Consider the following 14,514-nt stretch of genomic DNA (forward strand, 5'->3'; position numbering starts at 1 on the left):
AATAAGTATTTTTTATATATATATATATATTTAGTTTTATTTCAGTTTACCTTTTTTATTTGTAGTAATAAAAATGTTTTTTAAGGTTTATTTAGTTTTAGGGATTTTGAGTTAAATTGAACAGAAATAGGAAATGCTGTGTTTGCAGTTAGCAGAAATAAAATAAGTTTAAGGTTTTGGAGTATATTTTATTTCAGTTAACATTGTTTTAAGATTTATATAGTTTTAGTGATTCAAGTTAAACTAAATTAAAATGAGAAATTTTGTCTTAGCAACTAGCTGAAATAAGTTGCATTATTTCAGTTAACATTTATGTTATTTCAAGTAACGAAAATGCTTTTAGTTTTAGTGATAGTTAACTACCGGTATATTAACTGCGACTCAACCTGTCTTTCTTTGTCAGGTTTATTTATCTTTCTCCGTCTCTCTGTCCATTTCTCGAAAAGCTTTCTGTTTTCACTCTCATTCACTTTTTTCCGTGAATCTCAGTTATATCACCGTGACCTCTGGGAAAAAGCATATTGCACTTATGCTTTTAAACACACACACACACACACACACACACACACACACACACTCAATGGCATCTTGCTGCACCTGCTCCCCTCTTTTAATGCTCGTCTTGGTCTCATCCGCTGCCCTCGAGATGTTACCCAGAATTCCCCTATGCGCTCTATTTTCCAGTGTGCAGACAGTCTGAGCGCTCTCCGTCTGATGATGTTTGTGATTCACGCTGCATGTTTCTGAACGTTCAGCTGCTTTGTGCTCTCAGTCATGCAGGGCGGTGTGTTTCGTCGCACTAAAAGGTGAAATGGTTTTAAAATCTGTTTTAAATGTGTTTTTCTGCACATGAGGATGTGGCTGAGGTCACTGTTTACCTGCAGCCTGTGACACACTAACTGAGTGGCATCATTAGTGTAGCGAGTCAGTAAATGCTGTGATTACAGTTTTTCTCGATTGCTTAAACACATTTCTTGAAACTATGCCTCGTATTCTCAAAACAGTAAACACGAATCCATAACTTCTAACTCAATTCCCCAAACTTCCTATATTCAGGTCAAATTGAAGTTATCCACTCAAAACAACTCAATCTTGCTCAAAAACCAAACTTTGCTCTCAGACATGACACACAAACAGTCAAAAACACATACACTACAACACAGTTTATACACTGATGAGATAAATTCAAAGCAATGCTACAAAAAACGGTAATAAGTGTTGCTTGTGGTACAATTTAATGTACTGTAGAGTAAACAACACTCACAAACAACAAAAATAATTATTCTGCCCCAGTATCCCGTCTTTGGTCTGGGACAGGCTAATGAACCTCTTCAGCATCACAGGCTATACTGGCCCTGGCCAGGCAGCAGGGGTAAAATCCTCTCGCATGCCTGATGTCCTTGTGTCATTGTTCACAAACAAGATGGGCAAAATGCTTAGTCATGTTGTCAATATAACAGTGCACTCTGTTAGCATTACCTGATGTAAACTATGGGAACAACAGTTTGGATGACATTTACTGTACTGAAATGCAGAAGGCTGCACTTCTTATGTATGCCACATGTCCATTTCAAAAGTACAAATATACACATTACTGCATTATGGTTTTGAAATTTTTGTTCAAAAGCCTGGTTATAGTGTTTTAGCAAACGAGAAAAACTGTAATGCATCCGATTTCATATGATATGTCATGTGTATAGTGTGTCTAATATGGAGTTTGATTGAATTGAATGAAATTGTTCATCTTGTGTATTTGAGCCAATAACTATGACTCAAAATGAACTACATTTCCTTTTTGTGTTGAGTGTTTTTAGCAATAGTAATTTAGTAATAGTGTTTTTAGTACTGCAAACCTTTTTGTTTTGTAAATGACTTGTTGATCGTTTGAATGCGTTGGTGAATAATTGATCTATTAGCTTGTAGTTTTTGTCTTAAACCCTCCATGATGAAACTAAAAATGTCTAAATAGTTGTTGTTTTTGAATGTTGATATTAGGAGGTACTGTCTCTTTAAGAGAGGTTTACCGTGCTTTTAACTCTGACATATTAAATAATTGACTGAATTTTTATTTTGTTTTATTTAATTTTTTTAAGGAACAGTTAATTTTAAGTTTTTTTTTTTTTTTTTTTTTTGAGTATCATATTTTATACATTAGGCTTTTTTGTTGGTGCACTTTGTCTCATATAGAGAAAATATAGAGGAAAAAACAGCTCAGTTTTATTCAGAGCCCCAAACTGAGCAAAAATATGCAATTTGGTGCCGATATTGGCCAAAAGGTAAGATGGGATTCTGATAGCTTGTAAATCAATGAGGTCTTCATAAAAGTATAGCAGATACTTATATAAAATGATATAAATATCAGTTGTCACTCTAAATCTCTCAATAAAATGTCTTAGAAAGATGCTTAGTTTGATGATCAAAACCTATAATGTAATGCAATACAATGATGACTGAGAGATTAACAAATAAACGTTCCTCAAAAGATGAGATTTGAGATGTGTTAGAGGTTTGTGGAGGTCATTCCTCCACTGAGGAACAGTGAGAGTAAAGCTTCTGGAAGCAAATGTTTAGAAGGGGCGCTGTGTCTTTAATAGAGATACTGTGCTTTTAATTAGGATGACGTCTATGTGTGTATGTGTGTATGCATGTGTGTGTGTGTGTGAGTGAGTGTGTGTGTTTACTAGTGCTCCATTAGCTACTCAACATGTGCTCTGTCAGGATGTCATCTTCATTTTGTCAGTCTGTGATCAAATTAAAAAGATCAAATGTTGCTTTTGGGATTTTGATTTATAAATGAAATCAATAAGGCTTTATTTAGTCTGTTTAATAGGCATTTTTTCAGCTCAACTTTTACTTTCCTTGTGGGGACATTCACTGCTCACAATGAATAAAGCCTGACACACACACACACACACACACACTGTAATGGTGTGCAGTGGCTCTCATACAGTCACTCAAGGTGTATGAAGTGTCTCTCTTTTACTCTCTCCTCCTTTAGCTCTCTCTCTCTCTCTCTCTCTCTCTCTCTCTCTCTCTCTCTCTCTCACTCTTTCTTTCTTTCTCTCTCTCTCTCTCTCTCTGTGTTTATCTGTATGTCTCTTGTCCAGAGTGTCTCTGTGTTTCTTCAGAGCGCCAGTTCATGCTGACTTGACTTGATGGCTGTAGAAATAGAGTTTTCTGTATCGCTCTTGTTCTACTGCAGGGCACACACACACACACACACACACACACACAGCCAGCAGTTTCTCTGTTCTCGGCTCTGTTGTGATTTAGTCTAAACATAATCTTATATTATCAAGACATCTGATGATGGAAAACAATTCATCCTTAAAATAAATTATTCCTTTTAATCATTAGTGTTTGGAATGGGCAGTTGGTTGTATTTGTTGTTGAGTGAGGTGATGTTTTTGTTTTTACATTTATTTTATGTGTGTTTATTTTCTAAGTTTATTTATTTACATTTATTTATATATTATGTATTTTTATTAGTATTTAGGTAGTTTCTTTCATTTTCAGTTAATTTTTTTATACATTTATAAATATTTTTAATTTCATTTATTATTATTTGTTTTTCATTTGTATTTTATTATTGAGTTTTATTTATTTTTATCATTTCATTTTTAATGTATTTATTTATTTATTTGTTTGTTCAATTTTAAAGTAATTTTATTAGTTTCTTTTACACTCTTTTTTAATTTGTGTTATTTTATTTTTTTAAGGTTTCTTTCGGTATTTATTTATTCGTTCATTAATTCATTTTACATTTTTTAAATGTTAATTTTTCAAGTTTTTGTGTAATTTGTTTATTTAAAATGCATTTATTTTTCTTTCATTAATTGTTTCATTTGTTTGTTTTGTATTATTTATGTATTTTATTTTGTATTTATTTTTATTTATAATTTTTTTAATTTTATTTTAGCAATGGTGTATTGTGCTGATTTTTAGCGTTTTCTTTATTTCCTCTGATTGTCTCATGTTTGATGTTCTTTAGATGTTTTATTAATATTGTTAAACGGATGAATTCTCTGTTTGTGTGTGTGCAGTTGCCGCAGTAACCGGAAGAGTTTGATTCTGACCTCCACCTCCCCGACTCTGCCCCGCCCACATTCCCCGTTACCAGGACACATCGGTGAGAGGCCAAAACACTTATTTACAGATGCTGATGCATTCTGCTCACAGAATGTCCCAATGTGCATACGATCCATCCTATCTGCCCTAAATAGTATTGAAAATTACTACTACGATAGTATAAGTATGTAAGTGACATGACATACGGCCAAGTATGGTGACCCATACTCGGAATTCGTGCTCTGCATTTAACCCATCCAAAGTGCACACACACAGCAGTGAACACACACACACCGTGAACACACACCCGGAGCAGTGGGCAGCCATTTATGCTGTGGCACCCGGGAAGCAGTTGGGGGTTCAGTGCCTTGCTCAAGGGCACCTAAGTCATGGTATTGAGAGTGGAGAGAGTGCTGTACATTCACTCCCCCAACCTACAATTCCTGCCAGACCTGAGACTCGAACCCGCGACCTTTGGGTTACGAGTCTGACTCTCTTACCATTAAGCCACGACTTCCCCTTAGTATGTACATTGGGACTCAGGGAGACTCAGTGATACGCTTTTCTTGAGTGATTGAGTTTTGTTCGTAATTGAGTGCCATTTGTTGTTCCTGTCCACATAGGAAGTAGTCCTCTGGACAGCCCTCGAAACTTCTCTCCCAGCACTCCGGCACATTTCTCCTTCGCTTCTTCAAGACGGTAAACAAACACACACACTTCAGAGTGGAAGTGTAACATAAACCCTTAGCTGCTGTTAATGCAGCTTCTGTACTGTTGTCTGTGCAGGGATGGGCGTCGCTGGTCGCTGGCGTCTCTTCCATCTTCTGGCTATGGGACAAATACTCCCAGCTCAACGGTAAGAGAGTTTCTCATGTGAACACAGGCACAGATGTGCGTCACAACTGATCTAGAGACGTCTGATGACAACACGCATCAGATGCACTTCAGAGATTCAGCTGTGACACGTTTGTGACGCATTTATGAGCAGTGAACGTAGCAGAAGACTGTGTTCAGCTGTACAGTCAGAGACAGGGTTAGTTTAGTATTTTTTATATGCTATTATAGTTTTATAAATATTTATGAATTTTTATTTTTAGTTTCCATTTTCATTTTTAAATTTCAGTTAATTTAGTAACTTTTTTAATGTCTAGATAGTTATATTATATTTTATATTATATCAAATAAAGGAATATATTATAATGAATAATACTTACTATATAAAAGTAATTTGGAATAAATAGTTTTGAAGTAAATAATAATAGTTATTATATTATTTTATATTATATAAATTTGTTTTGTAATAAATAATAATAATTAGTATATTCATATAAAAATGCTTTGTAATCAATAGTCTAAAAATATTTATTATATTATTTAATATTGTATTATGTGATATACAGTACATATCATTTAGCATGTTGCTAAATTATTATTAACATATTTTTTTTTAAACCAAGGTCAATGATTAAGCTTCTTTATTTTTTCTTGTATTTGTATTTATTTATCTATATTGTAAAGTTTATTTCATTCCTTCAGTTTATTTATTTTTGTTTGTTTTTATTTATAAATAGTTGTTTAAAGTGTTATTTAGTCGTATTTGTTTCTTATTATAAGGGGTTTTATTTTTTTTACGTGGTTCATTCTTTCGTTTATTTATTATTTGTATTTATTTGTTGAATTTTAAAGTTTCTCTTTATTTTTATTTATTCATTTATTTATGAAGCTTCTTTTACTCTTTTTAATTTTATTTTAAAAGTTTCATTCATTATTTCTTTTATATTAATTTATTTTATTTTTTAAAGTTTGTTTTCATTTATTTTGTTGTATTTGTATTTTATTTATTTGTATATAACATTAAAAACAACAAACAAACAAAACAAGGTCAATGATTTGAGTTTACTGTCATTTAAATCATATCTGAAACATTAATTTTTGTTAGAAAAAATTACAACAGCTCAAATATGAAATTAAGCTTTTTTCTAATGGTCACAATTAGTGAACTTTTGAAGATTAATTAAGGTATGCCGTATATTAAGGTGTCAGGGTTGTGGGGAGAGAGGATGAGGCGAGGACTCAGTACTGCAGAGAATGGGCTTTTATTAATAATAAAAATAAACAAAACCAACCAAAACTAACCCGTTAGGGGAAAAACAGGACAGCTGGCAGGCTTGGCAAGGCAGGACAGGGCAGGGCACGACAAGGCAAGGCAGGATCAGCACACGACAGGGACATACGACGACGAACTGGCCCAGGACTGAAAACACAAGGAGATTATAAAGGGAGCAAATGAGGAGGGTAATGAGGTAACAGGTGGGGCAAATTAACCAATAATCAGGAAACAAGGTGGGTGGGGTCAAGACAATTGACGAGAGCACATGGCACATAGAACTAAACAAGACCAGCCATGTGCTCAAACAAAACAAAAACACAAGCACATGGCCAGCAAAACAAATCACTAGCCATGTGCAAAACAGGACACGAACACGCAGCTAATGAGAAGACTCATAAGCCGCGTGCTCACAAAAAACAAACATGAAAGCACGCAGCCAGTGAAAAAAAACCAGCTGCGTGCAACACGGAACTAAACAAAACGAGAAAGCACGCGGCCGGAACCGAACCGCGTGCCGAACAAAACACACACACAGAGGACAGAGGAGCGCACTGCCCGATCTAACTCGAAATCGCACGCTCCCCAGCAAGAACAAACCTGGAGTGTCCGAACCCCGACACGAAACCAGAACAGAGTCTGAACAAGACAAGAGTGCCGGGATCCAAACACCACGCCCCAACATGAAACAGAGCACGCAGACAAGAGAGCGTGCAGCTCGAGCACACTCGAAGCCACGCGCTCACCAGAAAACAAGACAAGAAGGGAGTGTCAGGGCTCCGTCACAAAACCATGAATAAACTAGACCGAAGTGACAGAACCCTGACACTACTCCTCCCCCAAAGGGACGCCACCTGGCGTCCCTAATGAGGACAACAAAAACAAGACAGGAACATGACAAAAGACAAGACTAGTACAAACCTGAGAACACAAGACAGACAGGGGTCAAAACACAGAGACAAGGAAGTGTGGGAGGGAGGTAGGGAAGCCAAGCCAGTGCCAGTAACTAAGCCCAGGAAGTCTTTAGGATGGTCCAGGGTGGGACGGGAGGGTTGAGCCAGGGAGGCTCCAACAGTTCTGGAGTCCTGGCTGAGGGCCAGGGTGGAGCTGGAGGGACGGACCAGTGGGGCTCCAGCCGTTCAGGAGACCTGGCTGAGGGCCAGGGTGGAGCTGGAGGGACGGACCAGGCGGGCTCTGCGCCTCTGGAACCCCGGCAGGAGGCCAGAGCGGGACCAGCAGCTTGGTAGGCAGCAAGGGTGGCCCCAGCAGGACAGGAAGCAAGGGTGGAGCAAGGAGCTTGGGCAGCGCCGGCAGGGCCAGGAGCTTGAGCTTGGGCAGTGCTGGCAGGGCAAGGAGCTTGAGCGCAGATGGCAGAGCCAGGAGCTTGGGTGGCGCCGGCAGGGCAAGGAGCTTGGGCGGCGCCGGCATCAGGGCAAGCAGCTTGGGTGGAGCCGGCAGGGCAAGCAGCCTGGGTGGAGCCGGCATCAGGGCAAGCAGCCTGGGTGGAGCCGGCATCAGGGCAAGCAGCCTGGGTGGAGCCGGCATCAGGGCAAGCAGCTTGGGTGGAGCCGGCATCAGGAGACAAGAGACAAGAGAGCGCGCAGCTCGAGCACACTCGAAGCCGCGCGCTCACCAGAAAACAAGACAAGAAGGGATTGTCAGGGCTCCGTCACAAAACCATGAATAAACTAGACCGAAGTGACAGAACCCTGACATAAGGTTTTCTTTACACGGTTAAAAACAAATGATTTGCTATTTATAGGATTTTTTCATTTGCAAGCCTAAACATGTAATGCTTAGGTAATCAGCTTTTACTCTGAGATATAAAGTGCACTTTATTATGTAAATAAATTATAGTTTTATTTATTTAGGATTTAGTTTTTCGCTATGTTATTGCTATAATGAAGTGGTTTTTTTGCTTTGTTGGTTTTTCTTGTAATTTTAATTAAGAAAGCATTATTGTGCTGATTGACGTTTAAAGCAGTCTTCATGTTAGGACTGCATCTACGTTCCCTTAAAATGCTGTCTGTGTAGGCGGCTCACTAGGGACTGGAGCCGATGCTTCCAGATAATTTACAGCCTGTTCTTGCCTTCACTCTGTCTGAGTTTAAATGTGTTTAATGTCTGTGTTTATTGCAGTCCTCCAGCTCGTCTCAGGAGCGTCTGCACCAGCTGCCGTCTCAACCCACCATGGACGAGCTGCACTTCCTGTCCAAACACTTTGGCAGCACAGAGAGCATCACTGACGATGACGGGGGACGCTGTTCACCCCACATAAGACCCCGCTCACGCAGCCTCAGGTCTACAAAGGCACACGCACACACTCACACACTTACGCTCAGGTGTGTGTGTTGCAGTGGTTGTGTTTAACTCTCTCTCTCTGTTGTGTGTTCAGTCCGGGTCGCTCTCACTCCTGCTATGACAATGAGATCATCATGATGAATCATGTTTACAGGGAGCGTTTCCCTAAGGTAACACACACACACACCTGTCTCACACCACAGCATCCGACTACCTGTTTCTCACACCTGTCCAATTGTGAACACACAAAAATACTGAACAGATTCTAGAATAATGTTAATATAATTATACGTTAATATAAAAAATCTAAATATTGTAATATCTATAATTATTTATGGTAACACTTTACAATGAAGTTTTCTTTGGAAACATTAGTTAACAATATAAGTTAACATTAACAATACTTATATAGCATTTATTAATCTTAGTTAGTTAAGTTACTGTAAATCAGCAACATCTGAGCAGTAACGTTTTGCTGTGAGTGTAATTCATGAGCCTCGTCACGTGACGTTCTTCTCTAACATTAGCCATCTTATGGGAAACTGTATTGATTTTCACACTCACGCTCTCTCTCTCTCTCTCTCACACACACACACACACACACACACACACACACACACACACACACACACACACACACACACACACAGGCTCTCAGTGGTGTCTGGTGTCTGTCTCTCAGTTTGCTGTGAGATAAACACATTTATATGGTCAGAACAGCATCAGGTTAACTGAGGACGACTGGAGTAATTGACAGAGTAGAGATAAGAAATCAAAATTAAATCACTTTCTAAAAAATTTTAATATATAATCTTGCTTTGCACAACTATCTATCAAACATCAAATGTTAAATTAAATATACTATCATATATATATATATATATATATATATATACTGTATATACACTTATAAATATATTAAATATACTTATATTTTTAACATCTACTTAATATTAACTATTCTGTAATAAAAATAGTAGTATTTATTATTAAAATACTTAATAGAAATAACTTGTAGAATAATTATTTACATTCTATTATTATTATAGTTATTTAAAAAAAATCTAGAATATTTAAAATTCGTTTTATTATTATTATTATTATTATTATTACTATTATTTCCGATTAAGCATGTTGTAATAAATTTATAATCTAGAAATACTACTACTACTACTAGTAATAATAATGGTGGATAATTAATTTATTACAAAATGCTTTCTAATAATAATAATAGTTATAATAACATTATTGTTAGGTATCATCATTAATAGTGCTGTCAAAGGATTAATCACATCCAAAATAAAAGTTTTTGTTTACATAATATATGTGTGTGTACTGTGTATATTTATTATGTATATATAAATACACACACATGCATGTATATATTTAAGAAAAAATGTTACGTTTATACATTGAAAATGTTTATATATAATATCAATTATATAGATAAAACTTTTATTTTTGATGCAATTAATCGCGATTAATCGTTTGACAACACTAATTAGTAGTAGTTTTAAAATATTGGTCTCGGCGAATTATTATAAAATATTAAATCATTTGTTCTTGTCAGGCCACGGCGCAGATGGAGGGCAGGTTGTGTGATTTCATGCACTCATATTGTCCCGAGAGCGTTCTGCCGCTGGCCGATGGGGTCCTGAGCTTTATCCACCACCAGATCATTGAGCTGTCCAGAGACTGCCTGAACAAATCTAAGGAGGGTCTCATCACGTCCATCTACTTCTTTGAGCTGCAGGAGAACCTGGAGAAACTTCTGGACGATGTGAGTTCATCATCAAACCTGTGATCTCATTAAACCCGCCAAGAACGGTCCATTTAATGTAATGTGAAGAAGTAATGAAATATAATTTAGCTTGTGTTTCTCTGTCTTTGTGTCTCTCAGGCTTATAAGCGGTCAGAGAGTTCAGAGTTGACCTTCGTCACTGAGTTGGTGAAGAAACTCCTCTTCATCATTGCTCGACCTGCTCGACTTTTGGAGTGTTTGGTGAGAAAATGCTTTCTTTTGCTTGTTCTTTTATCCATTTGTCAGATAACACGATGCTTCAAACCCCTCTGGACACCAACAACACAAGCCTGATGTTTTCCAGTTTTCACTCCTACTTCAGAAAAGTATTTTAAATAAGAATCATTGCAAAACACACAAAAGAAGAGAGCCGAGTCGAACCTGCATTAGCATTTAAATTGGGAGCTGTGAGTGCGCTGCTGTTATCATTGACCTTTTGTGATTAACTGCCTGAAAAACTCATTTGGAAATGTTTCTGTGCTTCTCCAGGATTAAACCACATGAACCGTTCATTATAGAGATGCTCTCAAAATGAGAGTGTGTTCATATACTTCAGCAAATTACAAATGTTCAGTTTAATTCAACTTTAGTTTTAGACTATCACAGAAACTGAACCCTAGTGCTGATCCTCAGCCAAACAATAATGCCGCTTGAACCCAACTGAACTTGTACTGCATTTATGACTTATTTCAGAGTGAAACAGCATACAGCAACATGCAGAGAACTATTCCAAACACCCTAGCAACCTCATAGCAACATTCTAAAAACTAAACCAAACACCTCAGCAACTGCATTGCAACATGCTGAAATCTGTTCCAAACTCCTCAGCAACTGCATAGCAACACGCTGAAATCTGTTCCAAACACTCCAGAAACCACATAGTAACATTCTAAAAACTAAACCAAACACCCCAACAACCGCATAGCAACGTACTGAAAACTAAACCAAACACCCCAGCAACCACATAGCAACATTCTAAAAACTAAACCAAACACCCCAGCAACCGCATAGCAACGTACTGAAAACTAATCCAAACATCCCAGCAACCACATTGCAACACTAACAGATGTTGCACTGACACATTTTCCAGGAGTTTAACCCTGAAGAGTTTTATCATCTTCTGGAGGCGGCTGAAGATCATGCTAAAGAAGGACACCTGATGAAGACCGACATCCCGCGATACATCATCAGTCAGCTGGGTCTGACCAGAGACCCTCTGGAGGGTGAGACCACAGTCACACAACAATCACACAGCACTGATCCCAGTACAGCAGCAGATCACTGAGCTACTGTCACGTCTGTGTTTTAGAGATGGCCAGTCGAGAGCATTACGACAGCGAGGGGCCCGTCACACCGGAGACAGACGACTCCGCAGAGGTCTGGACACTCACACACACACACACACACACACACACACACACACAGCCCCAGGAAATCTGAAAATGATTGTCTGTGCGTCTCTTACAAGATGATGATAACATCTTGTGCAAGAGTTTGAGGGGATTTTTCTCTTTTCCAGGGAAAGATAAAACCCATGAAGCCACCTGGAGAGGCAGATTTCCAGACCATCAAACTGATCAGCAATGGAGCCTACGGGTAAACCAACGCCCACACATGTTTGCTTCAATATCTAAATGGGGATATAAAGTTTAAAGGGGTGGTTGACTGTTTTTTTCTAGGCTTGATTGTTTATGGTGTGCAGTCTAACATGTGTTAAAGTCCCCCTGTGGTCAAATATTTTATCCCTTAAAACGCATCTTTGATCATCAAAATGATATATTTAAATATTTTGTCTTTTGAAAATAATTTTCTCATGCTTTAAAATAGCTTGAATGTAACTCTATATCCTTGCCTCATTTACTATTAGGTTAGGTGCCCCAGTGTGTTGTGATTCGCTAAACTCGCCCCCTTTGTTGTATGTTCCTAGGGGCGGGGTTTATCAGGGTTTGTGACGTCACAAACCTGGGAAGTAACTCGTTGTAGTCCCATGTAACATTACAAGTACCGTCACTGTGGATACAAACGCATCTACTAAAAACCAAACACACAGTTGTTTTAGATACTGACAGAAGATAATGTGTGTTTCTCAGCGCGGTGTATCTGGTCCGCCATCTGGAGACGCGACAGCGCTTCGCTATGAAGAAAATCAACAAACAGAACCTGATTCTGAGGAACCAGATACAGCAGGCGTTTGTGGAGCGAGACATCCTGACCTTTGCCGAGAACCCGTTCGTGGTCAGCATGTTCTGCTCCTTTGAGAGCAGAAGACACCTGTGTATGGTCATGGAGTACGTGGAGGGTGAGACACGCACACACTTTTATTGCTCTTTTAAAGCTTTATTGATTGTATTGAGGTCTCAGTTATGTTTCAGGTATCAATTATCAGATGTTTTTCTTAAAGTGCCTGAGAAATAAAACAGACCCAGATGAGTCACTCCAGTAAGAGTCTAGGGCTATAAAATTAATGCGGATAGCAGTTCAAATCATTTGATGAGAGAAGGCTGAGTTTGTGTTGGGGATCTTGAGCAAATCTGAGCACAGTTTGAGATCTCTTCTGAAACAGGAGACACGTGCGAGATTACTGGAGTCTTTTTCTCAAGAGAAACATCTGAGAAGCAGGAGGCTTTGGTCTTGTTGTCTTAAGAGAAATAACTGAGATGTTAACAAGATCTCATCTGTGTTTCGTTTCAGGAGGCGACTGCGCGACACTGCTAAAAAATATTGGAGCATTGCCCGTGGAAATGGCACGCATGTACTTCGCTGAAACCGTCCTGGCTCTCGAATACATACATAGCTATGGAATCGTGCACCGAGATCTCAAACCTGACAAGTAATATGCCAAAAACAGTTAAAATAATTCTGAATTATATGTAATGACGATAGCAGGGAGCATGTCATTTACTAAGTGACCATGTACAGTCAATTAAATGATTGCTGGGATTCATTTGCCATCTGTTGGGCGATAACATACAGAACTTCCTGTGTGAGATTAATGAAATCCTTTAATTTGGACAGATTGTGTTATATAATTAAAACGCATGTCAGAAGTGCCACTCAGCTGTGTGTTACTGTAGAGACTGTCTCACATCATCTCCGTCTGTCTCTCCGTCAGTCTGCTGATCACGTCAATGGGTCACATTAAACTCACTGATTTTGGTTTGTCTAAAATGGGTCTCATGAGTCTCACCACAAACCTGTACGAGGGACACATCGAGAAGGACACCAGGGAGTTCCTGGATATACAGGTACCAGGAAATACTTACAATATTATGTTCTGTACATAGTCATGGTCAAAAAGCCACAAAACTACATTTTAATTAATTGAGTTATTTTTTATCATAACAAATGTAATTTGCACATTCATGTTTATGATAAAATGTCACTTATGAAGTGTTGATGAAGCCTGTAAGCAAGAACTTCACGACATTATAAAATTATTCCAAACACCACCATACTGAAAACTATTCCAAACACCTGAAACTGCATAGCAATATTCTAACAACTTTTCCAAACACCTTAGTAACCTCATAACAACGCACTGAAAACAATTCCAAGCATCTCAGCAACGGTATAGCAACACGCTAAAACTAGTCCGAACACCTTAGCAAACCCATAGCAATGTGCTGAAAACTATTCACAACGTCTAGGACCCCCCTGAAAACTAATCCTCAGCAACCCCATAGCAACACACTAAAAGCTATTCCAAACACCTCAGCAACGGCATAGCAACTAGGGCTGGGACGATAAATCAATGCAGAATCGATTCGTGGAATCCTCTGGAATCGATTCTGAGCTTAGATTTTAACAGCCAATGGCGCTTTAGGTTTTTATACGCACGTTCAAATGCGGATGAAGAAGAGCGCTGAAGAGCGCTTGTGCATTCGGCTGAGTCTGTAATTTCACCTCAGCTCAGAATGCTTTTATGACGCGAGATTAATGTAAACACAGCCCAAAGTGAACACCCTTGTAATTCGCTTCAACCTTTAAAAATTTTATGAATGATTGTTTTAGGTTCAAGTGTATGTAAGGATTTGGAAATGAGCAGAGTACGGCTGTTTCTAAAGCATGCAGCGCCATCTGTTGTTCAAAACTAAGCTCAGATTCGACTCGAGAAAGAATCGCGATGCATTCGGAAAATCTCAGAATTGATGCTGAATCATTTCTCGATTCGCGATGCATTGATTTATTTTCCCAACCTAAAAGCAACGCACTGAGAACTATTCAGAACACCTTAGCA

General features: G+C 38.4%; 1 protein-coding gene across 1 annotated transcript in view; it reads left to right on the forward strand.

The window, feature by feature from the left end:
- LOC306863001 (microtubule-associated serine/threonine-protein kinase 1-like) overlaps positions 1 to 14,514 on the forward strand; it is a 35,653-nt gene that overhangs the window by 8,872 nt on the left and 12,267 nt on the right. The window contains exons 3-15 of the mRNA XM_079406136.1: positions 4,044 to 4,129; positions 4,692 to 4,767; positions 4,855 to 4,924; positions 8,315 to 8,475; positions 8,571 to 8,646; positions 10,047 to 10,256; positions 10,377 to 10,478; positions 11,368 to 11,500; positions 11,587 to 11,654; positions 11,797 to 11,873; positions 12,368 to 12,576; positions 12,969 to 13,107; positions 13,390 to 13,522. Coding sequence (XP_079262262.1) covers positions 4,044 to 4,129; positions 4,692 to 4,767; positions 4,855 to 4,924; positions 8,315 to 8,475; positions 8,571 to 8,646; positions 10,047 to 10,256; positions 10,377 to 10,478; positions 11,368 to 11,500; positions 11,587 to 11,654; positions 11,797 to 11,873; positions 12,368 to 12,576; positions 12,969 to 13,107; positions 13,390 to 13,522 — 1,540 coding nt within the window. The remainder of the gene's footprint in view (positions 1 to 4,043; positions 4,130 to 4,691; positions 4,768 to 4,854; positions 4,925 to 8,314; positions 8,476 to 8,570; positions 8,647 to 10,046; positions 10,257 to 10,376; positions 10,479 to 11,367; positions 11,501 to 11,586; positions 11,655 to 11,796; positions 11,874 to 12,367; positions 12,577 to 12,968; positions 13,108 to 13,389; positions 13,523 to 14,514) is intronic.

Source organism: Barbus barbus, assembly GCF_936440315.1.
Source record: "Barbus barbus genome assembly, chromosome: 4".
Lineage (NCBI taxonomy): Eukaryota > Metazoa > Chordata > Actinopteri > Cypriniformes > Cyprinidae > Barbus > Barbus barbus.